We start from the raw sequence: 26,277 nt of genomic DNA, 5'->3' as shown, positions 1-26,277 counted from the left end.
CCATATTAAGAAAAGTAAGTGATGAGAGCAGTTGACTGGAGAACTCAACAGCATCAAGCCCGTAGCCAGGGTTTCAAATGTTGAGGGGCATTTAAATTTCTTAGGGGGCACTTAATTTAATTCTTGCCAAGGAGCTCTGCACTGAAACACTGTGGGCCTTTTCACACTTACCGGTGGAAACTGGAAGGGAGTCGGTATCGTGCCGCCTTGCAGTAATCCGAGACAGGGATGGGAGTTTTCAGACACATGTTTTTTTTCCCAGTAGGGTTCCGTGATTGAAGCAAGCCATTTCACACTGTTCCGCTTTTATCTCGCTTCCACCAGTGCCAGCCGTTTTCAACTGCCAGCATGCAATCTCCGGCTTATTTTTTTTTTTCGGAACATCAGGCAAAGATCGCTATAGCGACGTATCACAACAGCACCACAATAGAGATGGCTAGGCTCTATTGAGATAAGTTACCAAGTTTCAGTGGCAGCGATCTCTGGCATCCTAATGGAACCCAATGGAACCCAGGCATTCCTATGGTGACGCTGTTGTGATATTTCGCTATAGCAATCTTAGCCCGACGTTCCAAAAAAAAAAAAAAAGCCAACGGTCGCACGCCGGCGGGCGAAAAAGGGGGAGAAAACTGCTCCCGGATTAGATACTGGACATTTCACACAGCGATTTCAACCTGGAAGGAGGGGTTGAAAACTGGAAGAAGCTGCTCTTTGTTAGTAACGACTCAGGCATGCCTCACTACCGGGACAGCTGTGGGACTGTGTGAAAAGATGACAGTATTCCAGTAGCAGCCAGTTACTGAGTCGGGTCTGTCTGAAATGCCAGCAGAAACCCGTTACTGTTCAGTAACTGACCAGCTTCCATACCGGAATACATAAGCTGTGTGAAAAAGTTCTGTCTGTCTGACCTCTGCTAGGCTGTCCTTGGAAGCAGCAGGGCACAGGTGGGGGAGAGCTTCCTTACTTTCCAAAGTGATATATCCCCCCTCCAAGGTTTCTGAGCAGGGAGAAAAAAGACCAACTCCCCTCAACTTTTGCCCCCGTTTCCCGCTTTGGCGCCAGGAGAAGCAGTCAATGCAGGTGGCTGAAAACCCTGCTGGCCGCTCTAGCTGACTTCCTCCCACCTGCTCTTCTGGTTCAGCCTGGGTTGGGTGCTCCTCCGCAGCTGCCTGCAGCTTGTCCTACCCCTTCCTTTCCACTGCAAGCTCTGCAGCTGATCAGCCAAAGGGGCTGCCTTCACAAGCTGTGCTTGGGTGTCACAGGGGGGAGGGATATCCAGCTTGCTTGCTAGCTTGCTTACAGATGAGATGCACAGACAAACCAGGCAAGCCTCTCTGGGGCTTGAAATGCTTTGGCCCATCAAGGCTATGGCTCTCTTTCCAGGCCCCAGCCAGAGCAAAGACATGAGAGAGCAGCCAATTGGAGACAGATTTTGGAGGTGGGGCTTGCCTCCTTGTCAAGACAGCGTGGCTTAAAGGGTACAGGCTGCAACAACAACAACAAAACCAGAGAGGATGAGCCAGTGACAGGGGTCAGATCAGGGTGGGAGCAGGTGGCTGGCAACACGAGACTGGCCAGGACAGGATGGTAACAGGGAAAAAAACAGAGAGGGTCACCACCACTGGCCGTGGGCCAATGAGAGGGATCTGGGTAGGAGAAGGCATCTAGCATTGCACAAGACTTGGTAATGGAGGGCTCAGACTGGGGCAGCAGACAGAGTAAGAGGGTGGTGCAGGGCTTGGTGGCGGTTGCAGCAGCTGAGTGAGAGGGCCCAGCTCAGGCAGGTGGTAGAGCAAGGTGAAGCAGCAGCAAAAAAATTGTTTGAGAGGTCAAGGGGTAAGGGATGACTGGGAAGTGGGGAGGCCTTGGAGGTGAGTTGGGGCACAGCCTCTTGACCTCCCCCCTCCATGGCTATGGGCCTAGTTATCATAACCAATTACCTACAATCATTACCATTACCTAGTTACCAATTACCAATGGCTTGACAATTTCATCTCATCTTTTAAATCATTTTAATCCTAACCATGCACCTAGCTGGATTTTCCCTCTGTCTACATCAGTTTTAGCCACTGATATCATATAATGCAGCATCTGAGGATACTGTGATTTTTTTTCAAATACAAATATGCCAAGTGACTTTATAAAATTAACCTATTTGTTTCACTCCAGGTATTTTCTACATTGCCAACTACATTGAGAGAACATCTGAAATAAGATTTTCTCTTCTAGATCAACATTATTAGCATAAAACATACAACTTAGGACATTTGTTATACACCAGGAGGGGCCATTTCGTAGAAAAAGAGGTGCTGGAGCTCATTATTACAACCAGGGCTTTTTTTTTTAGCAGGAATGCACAGGAACGCAGTTCCGGCTGGCTTGGCATCAGAGGGAGTGGCCTAATATGCAAATGACCTCTTGCTGGGCTTTTTCTATATAAAACCCCTATGTAAAATAATGGTGATGTCAAGGGCCATGGCTTAATATGCAAATGAGTTCCTGCTGGGCTTTTTCTACAAAAAAAGCCCTGATCACAGCTCATTAGCATATACCACATGCACCCTGACATCACTGGAAGGTGTAATAAATTATATCAGCTCAGCATCTACTATAGATAGATGATAGATAGACAGACAGACAGACAGACAGACAGACAGACAGATAGATAGATAGATAATTTTATTTATATCCCGCCCTCCCCGCCGGAGCAGGCTCAGGGCGGCTAACAACATCATTCAAATTTCCATTATACAAAAGACAAAGTTACATTTAACATTAAACATTAGCATTAAAATTCTGATAAGTTTAAAATTAATTAATTAAATTGATAAAAGTGCTAATGCTATTTGTTCTTTATGCTTCTTGAATTAGAATTGTCATAGTAAAACCTTACTCCCATCATACCTTTTAAAGTACTTTCTCCTATGTGGCTACAGTGGCATGAAGGCTTCCAACCATCTGCTTTATATGTTTGGGTTCTTTTCCCATTTTTTATGGGGGGGTAATACTAGAAAGTTTGTCAAATCTAGAGTTCAGCAAAATTCTCACAGGGGGTTTAAACAATGGAGCCCAGAAGCATGTATGTGGGGGAGGGGTAAGAAAGAAAGAGCACAATAAAATTTAGAGGTTCTGGAGCTCTGCTCCTGTGAGCTCCTGCCCAAAATGAGGCCCACACACCAGTACATATGCAATCTACAGGCACATTCTAAAGTTAAAAAGCCAAAGCATGAAACATAGATATAGGAGTTAGCCATGTTAGTCTGTTGTAGAGTCCAGTAGCACTTTTAAGACTAACAATTTTTATTGTAGCATAAGCTTTCGAGAGCTGTGTTTCTCAAAAACTTATTAGTCTTAAAGGTGCTACTGGAAGCATGAGACAGTTACACATTACCCATTACCTTTCTCCTGTATAAACCATTCCCATCCAAACTGCTTTTTATATAGGAAAAGCAGTGTCTGGGTTTTTGTTACGTGCCCTTGCCATCCAGTTCCATGTTGTAGCATAAAACTTCACAAACTATGTCAATTGCAACGGTGTGTTTATGTCAAATAAAATCATACTGCTGTTTACGTATGCTTCTATTATATATTGTTGAACCTGCAAAAAGTTAAAAACATCTTTCTATTACCTGTCTTAGTGCTTGCCCACTTTCTTCTGCATAACTTGTTTCCTGCTTCTCCATATGTCACTACCACTACTACAGCACTCTCTAAATTGTAATAAATTCATGAAGATTCATACAGGAATTTAATGCAATTATATTATATCATTTTCTTAATTAGCATGAGGTGGTTATGTGAAAAAGAACTAAACATGATAACACCTACAGTAAATTAAATGATAGAAACCTAAGCAACCAAAATGTTCCCTGAAACTAGTAAGTAGGTAGAGATGCCCACACAGCTATCCCCTGGGGCAATATGCTTTATTCCACTGAAGTATAAGAAAGGCTCTAATAAGCACTGTAAGCTAAATAAATGTATCCTTCAAAGCACAAAAGAAACTACTGCAGACCTTAACTTTTGTACAAATGCCATTAAACTATTCTAGCCTCTTAAGTTATGAAAAGATCTTAACAGTATACATAATTTATTATATAATCTGTGAAAAGGTTCTTGTTGCCAAATAGACAGAAAAAACAGTTCTATGCACAATGCTTATAGCAAAGTGGAAACAAATCAGATTTTGATAAATGCTGCTTTTCAAGAATACATACAGAAACAGAAAACACAAAGCCCTTTCACAGAAGAAACAAATGGTTTAATGAAGAAGCAAACATTAAAAAGGATAAACCCCAGTGACACAAAATGGAAATTACCATTGATCAATACAGACATGTTGCTATAGGGTTGCCAAGTCCAATTCAAGAAATATCTGGGGACTTTGGGGGTGGAGCCAGGAGACTTTGGGGGTGGAGCCAGGAGACATCGGGGTGGAGCCAGGAACAAGGGTGTGACAAGCATAATTGAACTCCAAGGGAGTTCTGGCCATCACATTTAAGGGGACCGCACACCTTTTTAAATGTCTTCCTTCCATAGGAAATAAGGATAGGGGCACCTTCTTTTGGGGCTCATAGAATTGGACCCCATGGTCCAATCGTTTTGAAACTTGGAGGATACTTTGGGGAGAGTCACTAGATACTATACTGAAAATTTGGTGCCTCTACCTCAAAAAACAGTGCCCCCAGAGCCCCCAAAACCTCTAGATCAATTCCCCATTATACCCTATGAGAATTGATCTCCACATAGAGAATAATGAAGTACTCAGCAGACTCCCCCCCCCCCAATTTCTGGCAACACTGAAGGGGGATTGGCCTCTCTACTCACGAGTTGCTGCCAACTTCTTCAAAGTAACACAGACACCCCATCCCAAGAGGAAGCCTTTCAATCAGCGACTGAAGCCTCTGGAGGTAGAAACGCACATGGTCCTCTGGGGGTGGAGCTCCCCCCCCTCCGCCGTCCAGACTCTCCGAAGAGACGCCTGTAGCAGCTGGAGAGGACACAAGGACTACAAGTCCCAGCATGCACCTCGCGAAGGGAGGCCGCGCTGTTTCCCCCCCCCACCCCTCCCGCTTCCACATTTTGGAGATCGGGGGGAAAGGCTGCTAATCCAGGGGTCCCCCGGCATGGCGGGGGGGGGGGGGTTGGGAAGCCTATGTTGCTAGCTGTTGCTGTATGTCAGGGGTCCCAGACCTTTTTGAGGCTGTGGTCACCTTTAGAATTCTGACACAGGGTGAAGAGCCCAACTACAGCGTGATCAATATGTGAAGTGAAACACACACACAGGAAGCCCAAGTGCAGGGACAAAAGAAGTAATTTTTAAAAATACACTGGGAAAGAGATGTGAGAAGAATAAAACCAATACTGTAGTGGCAGCTGCCACTGAAACAATGCTATTTTAATCTGCACAGCCAATCAGATGTTCAGTGGCCAATCAAAAGCCCTGCTGGGCAGGAGCCCCACCCTGCCCAACCCATTTTATCAAAATACTTGGTGGATATTAGGAACAGTGTTGGCAAGTGCCATGGTGTCCAAAGGCACCGCATCACATTGGGGACCCCTGCTGTTCATATTATCCTACTGTGTAACTTCTTTACAGTTAAATGTCATGCTTATACTTATGGTTTGTTTCAGCTTTGTTACATATTTCTGAATCCCAAACCTATTAAATTGCTTTTTGGATGTTCCAGCCTGTTGACTGTACTGATTTACACTGTGTAATCCAACTTCAGTCTCAGAGAAAGGCAGACTATAAATAAAATAAATAGAATTAAGACTTATTTATGCTACAGAAAATCTGTTGTACTTTATAGAGTTCTCCAAGACTTTTTTTTCTGTAGAGGAATTTTCTACACACCAAAGCTCAGGCAGAGAAGACAACAAAAATGTAGGGCCTATACAAAATGTATTTTGACCATCATTCCCACTCACGAATTATGTACACAAGTTTTATTTGGTCCTCTCTTGCTCTCCAATACCCCAACCTGGTACCTATGCGTTGTCCTATGCAAATGTGCAAATCCCTTGCACAAACCCCCTTTTCTTCCTTCCTACTCCCCCCTGAGTGCTGAAATAAAATTAATCTCAAATATTAAACCATTATGGCTCATCCTGACACCCATCAGGAGCACAATCTCACCTTTTGTTTCAAACTGGGAACCTATTCAGAGTACTCAGTAAAGTCTATCAATGATCATTAACTTGATCATATTCCTGGAGGAAGCACCACCCCTCCAAACAGTATAAAACATGAGAGCAAACTTGGCTCCATCGTGCATTCTGTGGGCGCCATATACAGTCTCTACCCTGTTACTCTATGTAATTGGGCTTCTTTGATGTGTCTGCTGGTTGCACATGTCCCAATCTCCATTTTTCTCTATGCAGACATCTGTATATCTGGACAAGTAAATATCACCTCTGTAATAATCCCTGAAGTCTCTATTCCTCACCCTTGATATTCCTAGATTCTTGATTGTATTTTGATTGCTTATGTGTGATTGTATTACTACATATTTTTCTAAGTAAATATTTTAAACTATTTAAATCTGGAGTCTTCTTTCTGATACCAGACCTTTATATTATTAGTGAAAGGACCTGCTTCAAAATAGCGCTGCCTATGGTCTATCTCTTGCTAATTTCCCCATCAAAAGAGTAGACCCAAGCAATTCTAGTAACAATCACCAGTGAAGTCCAGGGTTGCAAAGGCAAACCAGCTCTGAAACCTCTTGCCTCAAAAACCCTATATAAGTCAGCTGTGACTTGACATCACACTACATGACCTTTACTCTCCTAATTGGGTCATCATTCAGCACTCTGCAATAATCTCTTTCTTCTCACCTTCTCCTGTTAGGAAACAAAGCATAATTGCATCTGCACAGTGGAGACAGGAAAGGCTTTCACTGTTTCCACTTCAGAGATTCTGTTTGGGGAACTTTCTTTCACAGCAGTAGGAAGAAGAGACTATAGCAGTAGCAGTGGGAGTAATTGAACAGCAAGAAAGAAAGTGCTCCAGTGCTGAGAGTCTGAGATGGAAGTGCATTCCTTTCTCAAGCTAGTTGCCATCCACATCAAGCAACCAGCAGCAAACTGTTTAGTTCCCAAACAGGAGAAGGAAGAGGCAGCAAAAGGAAGCGATGGGGTGGCCAATCTATGGAGAAGATATTCAAGCTTTCAATTCACTAGCATACTGCAGTAACATATCCTGATATTCATATTCATAAATCAGGACATGCATGCTATTTACAGAATATTTAATAGTAAGGATTGAGCAAAGCTTTATGGGGAAAATATGAAATTAATATGAAATAAATAATAAGACAATAGAATGTCTTCCTTGCCATACCTCAAAACTGGAAAAAAAAATGTAAAATAAATTTATAAAATAAGAATTTGCAAGACATCTTATTAGGCAAATTACCTGCCTCAAGGATCTTTCTGGTTAGTAAGCAGAATACAATGAAATAAATAAAATAATTGGGACTTTTTAAATATAGCAGATATTTGTCTTTGAAGTCTGTATACATGGTACTTTAAAAAACGTAAAATAGGAAATGCAGATGATCTCATACCTGTTGTACAATTGTTGTTAATTCAAGACAGAGCTGTATGATATTATTTCTTGTAACAGAATAATCTGTCACAGCAGCAAAAGGTGATCTGCAATAAAGGGGAAAAATATGTTAAACTGAAACTGTCTTTTTATTATAGCACTAAGTATATGTAAATAGCTTTAACAGGGCTGCCAAATCCAATGCAAGAAATATCTGGGGACTTTGGGGGTTGAGTCAGGAGACATCGGGGTGGAGCCAGGAACAAGGTTGTAACAAGCATAACTGAACTCCAAAGGGAGTTCTGGCCATCACTTTTAAAAGGACCACACACCTTTTAAATGCCTTCCCTCCACTGGAAATAATGAAGGATAGGGGAACTTTCTTTTGGGGCTCATAGAATTGGATCCCCTGGTCCAATCTTTTTGAAACTTGGAGGGTGTTTTGAGGAGAGGCACCAGATACTATGCTGCAAATTTGGTGTCTCTACCTCCAAAAACAGCCCCCAAGAGCCTCAGAACTGCGGATCAATTCTCCATTATACCCTATGGGAATCAGTTTACATAGGGAATAATGGAGTGCCCAGCAGACATCCCCCTCCCACTTTCTGATGACCCTGAAGTGGGGGGGAGGGCCTCCAAACTGGGGGATCCCCTGCCTCCACCTGGGGATTGGCAACCCTAAGTTTTAAAAGTCTACAAGAGAAATAAATATGCTACAGATATATAAAATATACTGTACTGCAAGCAACTGCAATATTAGACAACTCCAAAGTAGTTTTTGCTGAAATATGAATCCTCTTGCTCATTGTACAGAACATCTGCATTCACACATTTATATGCTATCTAGAATTAAGGAAAGCAACATCAGTTGATCCCATGCTTCCTTGAAAGAGATTCCCTATTTTGTACCATTTTTTTAGGACAGCAAACTTACTACAAAATAAATGTGAATCAAAGGCAAAGTGAGACAAGACTTCCTCTTGAATTAAGGCACAACCATAAACTCACTCATTTATAAGTAAACATGCATAGGATCAGGCAGCAAATATTCGTTCCAATGATTTTTTTATTTAAAAAGTCAGTAGAATCTGTTTACTAACACACCTGACTTCTGAAACTAGGACCAGCAGTTGCAATTAAGTACAGCACACAGCAATGCATTGTGAAGAAGTACAAGGGCTGAGAAGGGGATGTTACATATACAGAATAATGCCTCTTTTTCCATCTGCAAAATATTGGAAGGTATGCATCATTCTACCAAATGGCTATATGATACCAGCCAAAGCAGTTTGAACACCCTATGTTAGGGTGCCTAAACCATTCCAACTCAAGAAGGTGGTGCCCTTCCTCCTTGCCCCTACCCCATGCCAGGCCACAGGAAGAGTCTCCTCTCACCCCCCCTCCAGAGCCTCAGGAAGGCAAGATGTTGCTGTCCATTCTTCTCATCCTCCAGGGGATAGCCACCTCAGCACTCACTCTCCCTGCCTCCCCACAGGAGCAAGAAGTCGCTGCTCACTCTCCTTATCCCTGTAAACAGCCAGCCAGGTTGGCTAGCACCTATCTGATTGGCAAACTGTGTGCTTGTGTGTGTGTGTGAAATAAATACATGAGACAGATGCAAGGAACAGATACAGGACAACTGAGAGTTACTCAGAAGGGCCCTATCTGCCACTGGAATCTTACAAAATTTCTCTTTTTACTGAAAAGCAATTAAAAGTCCCTTAGAACATCTTTGTGTCAAATTTCATGCAAATGAACATCTCATTTTAGAGCTATTTATATTCATTATTCTAAAAAGAGCACCATAGTAATAACATAGGGCAGTGGTGGCGAACCTATGGCACAGGTGCCAGAGGCGGCACTCAGAGCCCTCTCTGTGGGCACGCGTGTGCCCTCGTCCCCCCACCCCACGCACGAGGCTCTGGAGTCATATTTCATTGAAGCGCCTTCTCTCCCCAAACTCAGGCTCCTTCTCCCAAATCTCCATGTATTTCCCAACCCAAACCTGGCAATCCTAGCTGGACCTTCTTCAGAGAGACAACAGGGCACTCCAACCTTTTTGAGCTCATGGGCACCTTTGGAATTCTGACGTTGAACAACTCATACTGTTAAAAAGGTTTTCCTGTGCCAGTCCTCTCTTCTGCTGCCAGCAGGAACAGCTCCCTGCACTCCTCTAAGTGGCAGCCCTTCTAATACTTCAAAATAACAATCGTGTCTTCCCCCCCACAACCTCCGGGTCTCCAGACTGAATATCCCCAAGTCCTTTAGCCTTTCCTCATTGGGCTTGCTCTCCATGGTTACTCAGAAGTAATCTACAGTGAGTACTGTGGAACCTACTCTCTACACATGCACAGGACTGCAGTTTTAGTTTAAAGAAAGAAGATATTGGATTTATATCCTGCCCTTCACTCTGAATCTCAGGTCTCAGAGCAGCTCACAATCTCCTTTATCTTTCTCCCCCACAACAGACACCCTGTGAGGTAGGTGGGGCTGAGAGAAGCCCTCCCAAAAGCCGCCCTTTCAAGGACAGCTCTGTGATAGCTATGGCTGACCCAAGGCCATTCCAGCAGCTGAAAGTGGAGGCGTGGGGAATCAAATCCAGTTCTCCCAGATAAAAGTCCATGCACTTAACCTCTACACCAAACTGGCCCTCCTTTCTCACATCAGACTTTCTAGTTAATACAATTCAGACTATCCCTGAAGTTTCCAAGGGTAGCAATGCTGGTCCATAGTAGAACAACTAGATTCGAGTCCAGGAGATCAACAAGATTTGGGGGAGGGGGCACAAGCTTTCCAGCATTAGAGCTCCCTCGATTAGATAAAAGGACCTTTGACTCTCAAAAATCTTGTTCTCTAAGGTGCTGCCGGACTCAGATTTAGCCATATAAATCAGTGGACTTCTTTCATCAACTTAATTTATTAACTAACATCATGTATTCCCTGCCTTTCTCCCCCAAAAAGGACACTGAAGTGGTTTGACACACTCTCCCCTTCTCTTTTATCCTCACAACGAACCTATGAGGTGGGTTAACTCAGTATATTACTGGTCCAAGGTTTCCCAGCAAGCTTCCAGGCAGAGTAGGCATATGAATCAGGATCTCCCAGATCTGATTTGGACACCCTAACCACCAGCTCCAACTAAACACACTATATTTTAATGTATTTTTTTCCCTAATGGCAAACTAGAATGCTGTTTATAATGTATGTTACATGTTCAAAAATAAATTAGGTGGACAGGAACACCTCTGGGAAAGGTATGTTCACAGTTTAACCCAGACCTGCAAGCAACAGAGCAATGAACAGCCTCCATTTATTGCCTTATGACACTCTCACCATCATTTTCCCATTCTGACATGCTACTATTTTGTTGGTTTCCTAAGCAAATGCTATCCAGACCAAATGTTCTTGCAGTTTGTTAATTTCACTATGAGTTGTTTTTTCTAAACTAAAACCTCAGTATTCAGGTTAAATTGCCGTGTTGGCACTTTCCGATAAATAAGTGGGTTTTGGGTTGCAGTTTGGGCACTCCGTCTCTAAAAGGTTCGCCATCACTGATGCAGGGCATGCCAGAGCCATAACATACAGTGTAATCCTAAACAGTTATACCTTTCTAAACACACTGAATTCAATAGGATGAGAAGGCACAACTACACTTAGTAACTGACAGATATTCACCAACTACAACTATTTTTGTTCAGAAATTTTATCTCTTGATTTTCTGTACTACTAATGAAATCTCAGGCCCATTTCAACTCTGTACTACCACCTTTCCTTAACCCTGCCAGTAAATTCAATCCTCATAGCTGCCTACATTAAAATACATTCCAGTTTGTCATCGTAACAGTTTTAAAACAGTTTACTAAAAAACAGGAAAAGAAGTTTGGGACTCAAATCCAGTTGTATCTGGTTTCTAGTGGGGCTAACAGGGCAGAAGGATCCTACACTACAGAAAAATAAAATAAAGAGGGAAAACAGTATTTTGCCCTAGATTGTATTTCTAAATAGCACTGCAGAAGACAATGTAGAAGCAAAACTCTAAACCCCAGAGTATTTTTAATTCTGTCACACATGAATGCTGTACTGTAAAGAAGCCTATATTTAGTTTCCTCAAGACTTTCTACCAGAAAGGTTTTTGAAAATATGCTCTCTTCACAGAATAACGCAAATTCAGAATAGCAAACCTTAAGTTTTCAAGGCTGCCTTCTTGCTCCTTAAATGTGTTTCAAACAGATGCTGTTAAACAAACAACCAAAAGAAGATTTTCATTTGCCCCTCTCATTTGCATTCAATTGGAGAATCCTGGTGGAATGACAAAATAATGAAAATCTCAGAGGAAACCAACAGATTGACATACAGGAGGAAGGGTAAGAAGTCATGCTGATCTTAAATTAAGTAGCCCAAGTCACTGCCACAGCAACTATACTAGGGAAAACAGAATGAACCCAAGAGAAAGTCAATTTAAATCGTTTCTCACAAGGGTTATCCCATTATTATCATACTCCACAAAACAGTAGCTCTGAAGACTGGGATGGGGATGTAAACAAAGTACCAACAAGGGGCACTGAAGCCAATCTTGCAAAGCTATAAAAACTCATGCTTTTTACTTGGTTTGAAAGAGAACCTAACAAGCAGCTAAACAATCATATTTTAAAATAATAAGGTTGTATCATAGTTTATAAAAACTGGAGTAGAGATAAATAATTTCCAGAAATTTTGAAGCCAAAGGGGGAAAAGTTTTTTTTACGGCAAACAACGGAAATGTTGGGGGAAACTGAAATATATAAATATAGACAATACTTACTGCCCTATTAAATCTAAACCAATTTCACTGCTTTAACAACATAAAAAGCATTATTTATAACTTAGCATATGAAATTGCATTTCTCTTCTCTTTTATCCTCACAACGAACCTATGAGGTGGGTTAACTCAGTATATTACTGGTCCAAGGTTTCCCAGCAAGCTTCCAGGCAGAGTAGGCATATGAATCAGGATCTCCCAGATCTGATTTGGACACCCTAACCACCAGCTCCAACTAAACACACTATATTTTAATGTATATGAAATTGCATTTTTTGACATTTTTATAGATTTTAAAAGTCATAAATGCCTAAGTTTTGTACACGGAAAACTGCTACAAGCTGATGCATCTTATGCTATCCTAGCACATATACCTTATTTTTGCTATCTCCTATCAATGACACTTGCAGTTTTCCTCTGAGGCTTTGGTGCAATTTCTCCTATACCTCCTTCAGATATTTTTTCTCACTCCTGCAAGATAGGGTAGTATGCTATTTTTTATCCAGTTTGTGGGTAAATGTGCCACAGAAGTTTGAGTGAGGTGTGAAAAGGTAAGCAAGTCAGGACAAAAGGACAACAGAAAGCATGCAGCTGTTGAGAAGCAATGAAAACCTTGCATAAGAACAGAAGTGTCCTTCTGGATCAGACCAATGGTCCACCTAGTCTATCATCCTATCTCACACAATGGCAAGCAGTACCTCTGGAGGGCTAACAACAGGGTATAGAGACCAAGACCTTCCCTTGATGTTGCCTCTGGGATTCAGAGGCTTAGTGCCATCCTTAGTACCTCAGAATGTGGAGGTTCCCCTCAGTCACCATGGCTAGTAGTCATCTGATAGACTTATCTTCCATGAATCTATCTAATCCCCCTTTAAAACTGATTATTCCATAATTACATCTTCTGGCAGCAAATTCCACATTTTAATGACTCTCACTATAAAGTAGGAAGCCTAACTGTCTATCACCAGGGCCAGGGCTTCTCTGTGGCAGCTCCTACATGGCAAAATGCACTTCTGGATAACATCAGAGCCCTGCAGGATCTTTCACAATTCTGCAGGGCTTGCAAGACTGAATTATTCCACCTTGCATTTAGCAAGTAAAAGGGAGACAGCTGTCAAGTCACCACAGAACTGACAATCTCAGACAACATTACTGTATTAACATCATGAGCACCATACCTGATCTTTGGATAATATTGGCGGCAGGGTTCCCTCTAAGCTGAGTTAGCATGAGCTAGCTCACAGATTTTTAGCCTCTGGCTCACACATTTTTGTCTTAGCTCGGAAAAGATGACCCCAGAGCACACTAACTTATGCAGTAGCTCACAACTTCAATGCCAGTAGCTCACAAAGTAGAATTTTAGCTCACAAGACTCTGCAGCTTAGAGGGAACATTGATTGGCGGTACTATTGTCTATTGACTATGTAATTTTAATTGTTTATTTTATTGTATAGCATTCTGTTGATTGTTCTGTATAGCATTCTGTCTATGTTCTGATGTTGTGCTTTTACTGGTTTTTAGCTGCCCTGAGCCACTATAGGGAGGGCGAGATATAAATTTAATTAAATAAATAAATATGTGGATTTTGCATAGGGCACCTTTTTGCGTTATGTCTGGTTGCAGACACTGAGGACAGACTGCAAAGGTCTCCCAGATTGTTAGACTTGGAAGAGTGAGGCTCACCACTATTCTCTTTCATACAAGTAATTGGCAGCCTATAAAAAAAGCAATCTCGGTGGTAAATCATTCAGACATCGATGGTAAATCATTCTAGCTAGCTGAAGTTCTGGACAGCTAAAATTCTTATAGCTGTGGGCCTTGCTTCTTTGGTGGACCTGCTAAGGGTTGCTCCCCAGTTCTGCTAAAGTTCCATGCATAGCCAACTCTAATCAGCTTGAGCAGGGATCAAGAAGGTGAGCACTGGAACCAACCATTCAAGTGGTTTGTCTTGGCATCCTTAAGGAAAATCAACTAAAAATCCATTCAAGCAAATACAACAGTCCAGGTCTAAGATGACTTCATATTGAACTTTCAGACAATATGGCATCCAAATCAAAGCAGACACAAGCAATTTTATCTGCAAAATACCTTGCAAATATGACACAGAGGGCTGAAGATAATTCTGTTAGGTTGAAAGAAGGAAGCTGGGCAGAAGCCATCATGAACTAAAAGAGCTCCACTGTACAGCATTTCATATACATATATTGCAAGTAGATCAAGATAGGTAGCAGTGTTACTCTGTCTGTAGCTCTAGGAAACAGCAAGAGTCCAGTAGCACCTTAAAGACTAACAAAATTTGTGGCAGTTTTCATGAATCACTGCTCACCTCTTCAGATACAAGGGTGCCTGAATTCATTTGAGTGGATTTTCACGGAATACAGAGGCATTAATTTTTAGGAGAGAAAATGCACATTCTAACATCTTCCAAAACATTAGAATTTCTAGCTATCTTTAACCATTGTGAGTTCCAGACAATTATGACATTTAACTTTTAAAAACAAATTAATTTGTTTTATTCACTTGTTTATATACATTATTTATAGTCCGCCTTTCTCACTTGCACTCAAGGTAGATTCCACAGAGTCAGTCAATACAATCAACAGGATGGAACAGTCAATAAACAATGCAAGAAGATCTTCAGAAATCTAAAAGCAGAACTAAAGGAACACCTAAGTATTTAAGAGAAACTAAAATAAAACCTAAGATACATCAAATGATAAAAAATTACATTGTAGAATCATACTTACAGGTAGCTACACATAGTAGGATAGACCACAGTCCTCAATAAGTTATACAATATTTTTTTGTACAGTGCATAAGAACATAAGAGAAGCCATGTTGGATCAGGCCAATGGCCCATCCAGTCCAACACTCTGTGTCACACAGTGGCCAAAACACACACACACACACACACACACACACACACACACACATATATATATATATATATATATATATATATATATATATATATATATGTGTGTGTGTGTGTGTGTGTGTGTGTGTGTGTGTGCGCGCACAAACACACACACACACTGTGGCTAATAGCCACTGCTGGACCTTTGCTCCATATTTTTATCTAACCCCCCTCTTGAAGCTGGCTGTGCTTGTAGCCGCCGTCACTTCCTGTGACAGTGAATTCCACATGTTAATCACCCTTTGGGTGAAGAAGTACCTCCTTTTATCCGTTCTAACCCGACTGCTCAGTGATTTCATTGAATGCCCACGAGTTCTTTTATTGTTAGAAAGGGAGAAAAGTACTTCTTTCTCTGCCTTCTCCATCCCATGCATAATCTTGTAAACCTCTATCATGTCACCCCGCAGTCAATGTTTCTCTAAGCTAAAGAGCCCTAGCGTTTTAACCTTTCTTCATAGGGAAAGTGTTCCAAACCTTTAATCATTCTAGTTGCCCTTTTCTGCACCTTTTCTAATGCTATGATATCCTTTTTGAGGTGCAGTGACCAGAATTGCACACAGTATTCCAAATGAGACTGCACCATCGATTTATACAGGGGCATTATGATACTGGCTGATTTGTTTTCAGTTCCCTTCCTAATAATTCCCAGCATGGCGCTGGCCTTTATTATTGCAATTGCACATTGTCTTGACATTTTCAGTGAGTTATCTACCACGACCCCAAGATCTCTTTCTTGGTCAGTCTCTGCCAGTTCACACCCCATCAACTTGTATTTGTAGCTGGGATTCTTGGCCCCAATGTGCATTACGTTGTACTTGGCCACACTGAACCTCATCTGTCACGTTGACGCCCAGCCACCTAGCCTCAACAGATCCCTTTGGAGTTCCTCACAATCCTCTCTGGTTCTCACCACCCTGAACAAATTAGTGCCATCTGCAAACTTGGCCACTTCACTGCTTACTCTCAACTCCAAATCATTTATGACAAGTTAAAGAGCATGGGACCCAGTACTGAGCCATGCAGCACTCCACTGCTTACCGTCCTCCACTGCGAAGACTGCCCATTTATACTCACTCTCTGCTTCCTATTACTCAGCCAGTTTTTGATCCACAAGAGGACCTGTCCTTTTACTCCATGACTCTCGAGCTTACTAAGGAGCCTTTGATGAGGAACTTTATCAAAAGCTTTCTGGAAGTCAAGGTAAACAATATCTATCGGGTCTCCTTTGTCCACTTGTTTGTTCACCCCCTCAAAGAAATGTAACAGGTTAGTGAGGCAAGATCTTCCCTTACAGAACCCATGCTGAGTCTTCCTCAATAACTCGTGTTCATCAATGTGCCTACTCATTCTGTCCTTGATAATGGTTTCTACCAACTTTCCCGGTATTGAGTCAGACTGACTGGCCTATAGTTTCCCGGATCTCCTCTGGAACCCTTTTTAAAGATGGGGGTGACATTTGCTACCTTCCAGTCCTCAGGAATGGAGGCAGATTTCAATGAAAGATTACAAATTTTTGTCAGAAGATCCACAAGTTCAACTTTGAGTTCTTTCAGAACTCTTGGATGTATGCCATCCGAACCTGGTGACGTATTAGTTTTTAATTTGTCTATCAGTTGTAAGACCTCCTCTCTTGTCACCTCAATCTGACTCAGGTCTTTCAGTAATTCTTTGACCCATTGGTCATCCAAGGGCTCCACTGCCTCCCTGGCTGGTTTCCTGTTTCTAATATATTTGAAGAAATTTTTATTGTTGGTCTTTATGTTTTTTGCAATATGCTCCTCATAGTCCCTTTTTGCCTGCCTGATCACAGTCTTGATTTGCCACTGCCTGTGTTCCCTTTTATTAATCTCACTTGGACTGGCTTTCCACCGCTTAAAGGAGTCCTTCTTACCTTTTACAGCTTCCATTACTTAGTTTGTTAACCATGCAGGCCTTCTCTTATACCTGTTTGTACCTTTCCTAACTTGTGGTATATATTTTATCTGAGCTTCTAGGATTGTAGTTTTAAATAGCCTCCAAGCTTCCCCAAGGGTTTTGACTGTATTTACCTTTCCTTTCAGTTTCCTCTTCACATGCCTCCTCATCTCAGAGAATTTGCCCCTTTTAAAGTTAAATGTGGTTGTGTTGGTCTTTTGGGGCAACTCTTTATTTATACAAATGGTGAAATCAATAACGTTATGGTCACTGCTCCCAAGCGGTGTGATCACTTTTATATCTCTCACCAAGTCTTGGGCATTACTTAGGACCAAATCCAGGATTGCCCCACCCCTGGTAAGTTCAGAGACCATCTGCTCCATAGCACAGTCATTGAGAGCATCTAGAAACTCAATCTCTTTCTCTCGACCAGAACACATAATGACCCAATCAATCTGTGGGTAGTTAAAATTACCTATGATGACACAGTTTTTACATCTAGCCACTATCTTTAAGCCTTCCATCATATTATAGTCGTCCTCGATCTTTTGATTTGGTGGACGATAACAAACTCCCATAGTTAAATTTCCTTTTGGGCCGTCTATTTCAACCCAAAGCATTTCTAGAAGAGAATCTAATTCTCTGACCTCAGTCTTACTGGACCGTATATCCTCTCATACAGAGCCACCCCACCTGCAACCCTTCCCTCCCTATCCTTCCAATATAACTTATATCCAGGAATCACCGTGTCCCACTGATTCTCCTCATTCCACCAAGTTTCTGAAATTCCCACAATGTCTAAGTTTTCTCCCAACACTAAACATTCCAACTCACCAATTTTACTTCGAAGACTTCTAGCATTTGTGTACAAACATCTATAATTTCCCAGGCAAGCTAGGCCCGCCACCTTCCTCCTGCAGCCTCAAGACTCTGGCAGGCAGTCCATTCTGTTTGTCACCATCTCAGTGGACAACGCTGGTCCATTACCTGGTAGAACAGTAACAGCTAACCCTTCATCTCTTTGAGATGAGTCCTCCCAAACCAGAGACGTTTCATCTCCTGTCGGTTTCCCCCCAAGATTTAGTTTAAAAACTGCTCTGCCACCTTTTTGATTTTAAGTGCCAGCAGCCTGGTTCCATCTGGGTACATGTGGAGACCATCTTTTTTGTACAGCTCCCGCCTGTTCCAGAAAGCATCCCAGTGCCTAACAAACTTAAACCCTTCCTCCCTACACCATCGTCTCATCCACACATTGAGACTTCTAATTTGTGCCTGTCTCTCCAGCCCTGCACGTGGAACAGGTAGCACTTCTGAGAAGGCTACCTTGGAGGTCCTGGCCTTAAGTCTCCCACCTAGCAACCTAAATTTTTCCTCCAGGACCTCACGACTGCATTTCCCCACATCGTTGGAGCCAACATGCACCACGACCACTGGCTCCTCCCCAGCACAGTCTATCAGCCTATCTACTACATGTGTAATGTCCGCTACCTTCGCACCAGGCAGGCAAGTCACCATACGGTCAGTACGCGGTTTTGCCACCCAGCTGTCTACTTGCCTAAGGATCGAATCACCAACTACCAAGACCCCCCCTCTCTGCCTGCCCAGGGATGGTTCCTTGGCGCGAAAGGATTTTCACTCACCAACTGAAGAAGAGGTCCCTTCTGAAAGCACATTCCCCTTATCCTCAGCCCAGTGCCCTGTTCCCTCTCGACCCTCATGTTCCCTGGCAGCAACGGGGCTGCTGCGTTCAGAGCAGGACTCATCTAACACATCCCTGAGAGTCTTCTCTGAGTGCCTAACTGACTGTCTCTGCTTCTCCAGGTCACTCACCTCTGCCTCAGGGTACAAACTCGTTCCCTGAGGATCAGGAGCTCCTTGCATCGAGCACAAACCGAAGACTTCTGTCCTGTGGGCAGATAGTCATACATGTGACACTCAATGCAAAACACTGGAAAGCCCCCACCCCCCTGCTGGCATTCTACCTTCATGATAGCTTTTAAAAAATATACAGTCCCCTTTTAAACCCTGTTTGTTTATGTGGCTTCCCGCCTGGAAACTCTACTTACTTTATTGGGAACACAAGGAATCTGGGTTCCTGGTCCTTACACAGCCCCCAGGCTAAGAGCCACAGGCCAAGAGCCCTTTAGCTCTCTGGCAAGATGCAGCTTAATAATGCAAAGAGGGTGGGAAACACAGCAACTCCTAATCAATCAGCAGCAATCACCTTCAATCACCTTCACCTTCAGCACTTCACACGAACTCAGAAGTTTTCAGCAACTTCCCCAGCTGCTAAGGCACAAACCTCACACTTGTAGCACTTCTCTGCTCTATTTCAGAGCCCTCTGCAATGTGCAATACAATTGTATTGGGTACAAAAGCCCTTTTAAATGATTCAGCTTTGCATAGCTTGCAAAAAGCCAGAAGAGTGAAAACTTCTTTATCTTCTCAAACAGTCCATTCCATAAGGTGGGGGCCAAAACAGAGGAGACATGTGTACAGGCAGTTTTTAATATTGCTCATTTACAGGTTGGCACCTGCAGAAGACCATGCTCAGAACAGCGAAGCTGTCATGATGGAGAATAGGAAAAAGAGGCAGTCTCACAGTTATGAGAGTCCAAGGTCACAGAGAGCTCTGTATGTGATAGCCATTATTTTAAATTAGGCTCCTAACTAAAGCACAGCCAGTGAAGTGACTGCAGAATGGGAGTAATATGCATGTTCCTTCTAGCTCCTGATAATAGCTGAGCCACAACATTCTGCAGCAACTGGGGCTTCTGAACTGATTTTGAGGCAAGACCAATCTACATTGCATTACAGTATTCTCTATGTTACTGCGCATGAATCCAGGTAGCCAGATCAACTGTATCAAGGCAAGGGGCCATCTCATGGGTTAGGCTGAGTTGGAAGAACGCCTTTTATGTGGGTGCAATAACTGGCTTCTCTACTAATATCACTGGATCTAGTATAAGCCCCAGGCTCCTAACGGAACCCCATCAAAATAGCCTTCAAGTTTTCTGTCTTCGCAAACAGCACTAACTCTGTCTTTTCAGGGCTTAGTTTCAATCCATTCACTCTTAGACAATTTACCACAGGCAGTTATTCAGGATCTCTACTGCATCACAAGGAGATTTGGATCAGGATATATAAGCCAGGTGTCATCCACATACTGATGACAACAAAACTCAAAGTTACAAAAATGTCTCAAACAAGGCTTCCATGTGTGCATATTCTGTGTGTGTGCAAGGGGTAAATATTCATAACTAAACTGGCTGCCAATGAAACATGAAAAAATTTACCTGTCCAGCCAAGCTAAAAGGCTTTTTGCAGCTCCAATCAGATCCACCACTGAAGTAAGGAAGTCATTTGGTAATTTTCTGCTGGTCCTACCATCATAATGACCACTCCTCCTCCTGCCTGTGATAAAGTTCTGAAGATTTTTGGCAGATGCATTTAGCTTGTGAGAAAGAGTTTTTAGGTTTTCAGTTTCCAGTCCGTAGTTCTGTACATAAGAAAAAAACAAACAAAAAATTAGCTCTTTGATACAAAGTAGGATAAAAGGTATGCTGTACGATTAACAAGTCCTGGCAACGAATGCAAGAATACACTACCTTTCAAAGAATACTGCAAGTTTTATATCCAAAATATATCTATACAGAAGCCAAAGATTTTTTATGAAATCTGACTAAGATTTCTACACAAATGTAAATGGCACTGCTGCCTCACCAAGATGCTTTTGAAGTGAGAAGGGGCTGGCACCTTTATAGATCTTTAAGAACTCACCTGAAGTCTGGCCAGCTGATGGGAAGGCTGGGAGAGGGACAGGCAAGCATGGGAGCCATCTAGCTCCTCAGGCACCAACCTAGCACCCACATGAGCAGCCGTGGATGACTCTGGATCGTTCAGAGTGTATAGTAAATTACATGGGTTGAAGATAGCACAGAAGGCACATATATCAAAACACATAAGTTTATTTAGTTTGTAAGTATGACCTGTAATGTCTTCCCACTCTAGTCTGAGAGCTGATATAGTTACCAGAGCTGGGAAGTGTGTTATATTTAAAGTGGTAACAGTGTTGGATTTTTCAGTGTGTAAAGACAATAACTAGACAACTTTACCAATTCCTATTCCTTCTCCCTTTAAACCCCAGTTCCCTCTTTTTGTCTGTTGGTTGATGACTGTTAAACTCCTCAATTTTTTTTCACTTCAGCATTCCACTCATTTTAAAAAATTCAATCGATTCATGTTGAATGGGAAGATATGAGGGTACAATATTTTCCTGTCTATTACAGACCCACTTAGAATCAACAAATTCATGCTGTATGAATCTCAATCGCATTACGCGGTTTTTGTCTGATTCTTACCTCCCTGATGTCTTATACAACTTTGAGAATGTTTATACAGAAAAAATCAACCCTAGTTTATTCTTATTACTACACTACATATCTCTACCCACCCTAGTCCAATGTTCAATGTTCAGATTGTATGCAAAATTACTGCATATATGGCTAGTTCTTTCATTTCAATAAATAAGGCAGCACACAAAATGGCTGGGTCCACACCACCAGCTCAGGATGGCAGCAAGGGAGCCTGGAAGTGAGCTGGCGAAATAGGAGTGCCCAGGAGCGTCCAAGCCCCCCCCCCCCCCGAAAGGAACAAATTGCATGCACCCTGAAGGAGTGTCCTGACGGCTGGGAGCCATCCCAGAAATAAGGTACCACTTTGGAAGTGGTACCTTTCTGAGGTGGCTTCCCATCAGGCCAGGATGGGGTGAGTATGGGATAGGGACAGCAGACAGATGTATGTGTTTGGACACACTTTTTAGATCCGCTCGACTGCTGTTTAAACCACCCATCTGTAACCAGCCAATGTGTTCAACCTAGAGTTGGCACTTCTCTAAATGAATGCAACAAGTTTTGCAGGCTAGAAAACTCAATGTACCAACAAATACAAGAATCTTTGGGACATGCCTGCCAAGTGAATAACATATATCCAGTCAGTGAAGACAGCAGGATTTAGGTGGTTACTTCCAACCAGTGAAAGCTGCTGAGGGACCACTCACAGTGGCAGCTTCTTACCAAGGAAGAAGGGAAACAGGAGGAATCAGTTGAAGGTGGGAGAGAGACTATCTCCTTCCCAGCACTCCTCTAACCAGTTTGGTGTAGTGGTTAAGAGCACAGCCTCTAATCTGGGAGATTTGATTCTCCACATGTGGTTGTTGGGTGACTCTGGGCAAGCCACAGTTCTCTCAGAGCTGTTATCTCAAGAGCAGTTCTTGAAGAGCTCTCTCAACCACACCTACCTCACAGGGTGTCTGCTGTGGGGAGAGGAAAGGAAGGAGATTGTAACTGCTCTGAGCAAAGGCCAGGGTATAAATCTAATCTCTTCTTTTCTTCTTCCCTTTCGGCCTCCTTCCTCCTTTGCCTCTCCTCACAATCTGCTGTCTGCATCCACTATTTGGGAGGATTTGGTGTATTTGCTGTGGGATGCACTAAAGCAAATGACAGGATTGCCCACTGAGAACAATAGGAGATGCTTGAAGGCCCACTGGATATAATGGGAGCCAGGAATGCCAACTGACTGGCATAGACTCCACTGTAATGCATTACAGCACCAAAAACAACTACAAAGAAAATGCAGAATGAATTTTGGATGAAGGTCCCTGGGGTCAGATAGACTGCTCTAGGAATGAAATGATGGCCCACAGAGTGGAATGATGGTCCCTGGGAAGAACATGAATGTTCTGGGACTAGAATTACAACCTCCAGAGTGGAATGGGTGTTCTGCGACTGGAATGGCAGCACTGGTAGCAGAATTGCTCCGGGACTGGGATGATATCACCCCCCAGGAGTAGCAGATATGTTCTGGGCCTGGAATGAAGGATTTGGAAGTAGCATGAGTGTTCTGGGACCAGAATTATGGCCTCTGGGAATAGCAGAGATCTCAGACTGGAATGATAATCCCAGAATTGAATGATGGTGCCTAGGAGTAGTAGATATGTTACAGGCCCAAAATGACAGCACACAGAGTAGAGTGGACAGGAACACCTCTGGGAAAGGCAGAGTAGAGTGATAGCCCCTGGAAGTAGCAGAAGTGTTCTGGGACTAGAATGACAAGTCCAAGGGTAGAATGATTGACCCTGTGATCGAAATCAGTGTTCTGTACCTATGATCATAAGGCTTAGAGTGAAATAAAATACTTTACCCTGATTTACACTAAAATATTACTCCTACACATACTGGTGACTATCATTCCAGTGACAAAACATTTCTGCTACCCACAGGAGCTATGATTCTACTCTGGGACCTGGCATGTTCCATTTGTGCTGGTACCTTTGCTTATACCTTTGATAGTGAAAAGCTGACACAGAGATGGTTTGATGCTATTTGGTGACACTCCAAGATCTGTCCACAAAAAAGACGGTGATTTCCTGACACACTGTACTTCTAGAATTATCAATATATTAGAGTACATACTGAGGTAAGTTGCAGATCTCTGATGAAATCCTGAGAAAATAAAATTTTAAAATAAAATTCAAAATCTAGCTGAAACTTTTAGTCTTAATAAATAGAGCATTTTCTGTTCCTTCTCTTTAATTCTTTTTAATGAACTAGCATGGCCCATGAGATCTAATTTTTACATTCTAAGTGTAAACCAAACACCATGCAATCACAGTCTTTTCCATGTTGTAACAAAAGACTATCCAATAATTACTAGCCCTCGTATTGGTTTACCTATGACATGTGACAGAGACACTGTAACTTTTTTTAAACTTACCTCTCAAGTTTCTTTTTAGATATTTATTTACTTCATTTGTACCCTGTTTTTCTTCCTTACAGAAAGTCAAAGTGCGAAAGAGGTCCCAGTTATAGCTACTTGCCCAGGGACTACAAAAACCTGGAACCAGCCTTGAACATATGGTCTGAGAAACTATTTCACCTCCTGTTACAGAAATTTAAGTCTGGGTATAGCCAGAGGCATGAGCCAAATGGCTCTTTGTTCCTATCCCATGCTACACAGTCTGTGACCCTGCATGAACTGGCCCATGGATCTAGGACCAGGCCAGGAACTGGAATTTTAATATATATTCTGTTGTTGTTTGTCTGAATTATATTTATATTATATGGCTGCACTTATTTGTAAGCCAGTTGGAATACTCAATGGGAAGAAAAGTGGGGGAGAAATACCCAAATAAACAAATATGTCTGCAAAAGTCATCTAGATTGCAGCACAGTAAAGCCCTGGAGTACAGCTCTTTGATACAAGCATCTCCTAAGCAGGCAAGTGGGACTGTCAAATTTATTGTAATGTGTTTAAAATACACTACCAAGTCAGCAGATTTTCATCAGAATATATGTTTCATTTGCATTTCACAATTCATGGACCAATCTACCCATTTATTTGACTGGAAATCTCCCGTTGAGCCAATGCAATACCGAGGGGTACTATAACCACCTGAACTATAACACCATCATAATAGTTTACTGTAGTTCTGGCCCCTATGTGGATAATAAAAGCTGTGCATAGGGGCCAGCAGTGGAAGGAAAGTTACTGGGAGCCCCAGAATTTCAGTAAAATGTTATCTGACTTGGTTGACCACCTTCAGAGCAAAAAACCACCCCCTTACAAAAGGAATTATTTCAACATGAGCATAGATATGGTACACATCACAAAACAATGAAATCACTCAGGCAACCAAAATGGGGCAAATGCTAATGAAAGTGTGGGTTCTGGTTTATATGCCTGAGTAGTCTTATCAAACGTCCATGCTTGAGATTTGTCACAGGGTCATAGAAAAAAGGAAACTGACCTCTGTGACAAAGCCAATGTTTTGGTATCTGATAAGGTTGCTGAAGTAACTGAAATTATGCCTAGATTCTTTCGAGAGAATGGATACCACTTTGAAAGAAAGAAAGAAAAGACAATGGGCAGCTGGAGACAAGGTCCAAGGAAAGGACTGACGGAGTTAAGCGTGTACTGTAAAAGCACTTGAAAGGTGAGGGTAGGGAAAGGTGAGGGTAGGGATTGATGAAACCAGAATTTAAAATAAATAGGAAGAGCTTAAGCCAGATGGGACAGCATGAAAGGGGAGGTGGAAGAAAGGAAGGGATCTAAGGGGATAATGTATAGTGTGTAGTATGGATTGCTGAGGGAGTGGGGGATGGGATACTGTGAAGAAATTATAAAGGAGTGGATAGGGAACAAGAAGTGTTGAATACGAGAAAGGGCACAGAATAAAGAGATGCAGTGGGGATGGTAAAGTGGCCATGCATAGGGGAAAGACAGAATTAAAGAGACAGGAAAGACAAAGCAAGAGTAGTCACATGTTTTTCATTATTCTGTATCTTGGTTGAGTTGTATTTCTTTGAACTTATTTTTATGTATTTTTAACAAGCCTTGAGAAATTATCATTGGAAAGTAAATAAGAATGAATCCAAGTTTATTTTATTGATTCAAAACAAAACTAGGAAAAATATTAATTTTATTATAACCACCCTATTCATCCATACAATCTTATGGAGGCAATGCATCAGAGAATATAGAAACTAAAGTAGTAAGGGTTACGCCAAACTTTTAATGATCAGGCGAGTCAACAATCAGAAGCATATGGGCACGTCTGATTCTCCTCCCCACCCCCACACACGGTTCTTCCCAGTCCATCCAAATCTTAGCAATACTTGAGTCATCTAGTCTAACACATTCAGAAAGCTCAAAGGAAAGCAAAGGATTTCTTTAATATATTACCAGGCAAAATTTCATTAGTGGCCCAAGTAAAGTTGGACCTGATGAGCGGATTTGGGAATACCAGTTTATATGACACCATCAAGGTACCACAAATACTTGAAGTTTCTATATGAAAAGTATGTACAACTTATCTGTTCATGCCACAAAACATGTCAGTCATTCACTTTTGATATCACAGGATGCTGTATCTCTATATTAGGGAAACTGTACTATAACACAGTAAACCAGCTTTAGTAAATAAGTTATATAGTTGCATAGTGAGTTCAAAATCTATAATGCATCCAACCAGATTTTTTTCCTCTTAAACCTATATTAGTTAATATCATGACAAGATGTTGAACCAAGAGGAAAAGTGCA

The 26,277-nt window shown here is 42.1% G+C and overlaps 1 protein-coding gene across 6 annotated transcripts in view; it reads right to left on the bottom strand.

Annotated features, from left to right (window-relative positions):
* Positions 1-26,277, bottom strand: part of CNKSR2 (connector enhancer of kinase suppressor of Ras 2) — a 267,343-nt gene that overhangs the window by 185,997 nt on the left and 55,069 nt on the right. For all 6 annotated transcript variants that reach the window (XM_060234061.1, XM_060234063.1, XM_060234059.1 and 3 more), the window contains exons 3-4: positions 20,475-20,677; positions 7,569-7,656 (exon numbers count right to left, since the gene is read on the bottom strand). In XM_060234061.1, the coding sequence (XP_060090044.1) occupies positions 7,569-7,656; positions 20,475-20,677 (291 nt within the window). The remainder of the gene's footprint in view (positions 1-7,568; positions 7,657-20,474; positions 20,678-26,277) is intronic.

The sequence above is a fragment of the Heteronotia binoei genome, chromosome 3, assembly GCF_032191835.1.
Source record: "Heteronotia binoei isolate CCM8104 ecotype False Entrance Well chromosome 3, APGP_CSIRO_Hbin_v1, whole genome shotgun sequence".
Classification (NCBI taxonomy): Eukaryota; Metazoa; Chordata; class Lepidosauria; order Squamata; family Gekkonidae; genus Heteronotia; species Heteronotia binoei.
This window is presented reverse-complemented; position numbering and strand designations above follow the sequence as displayed.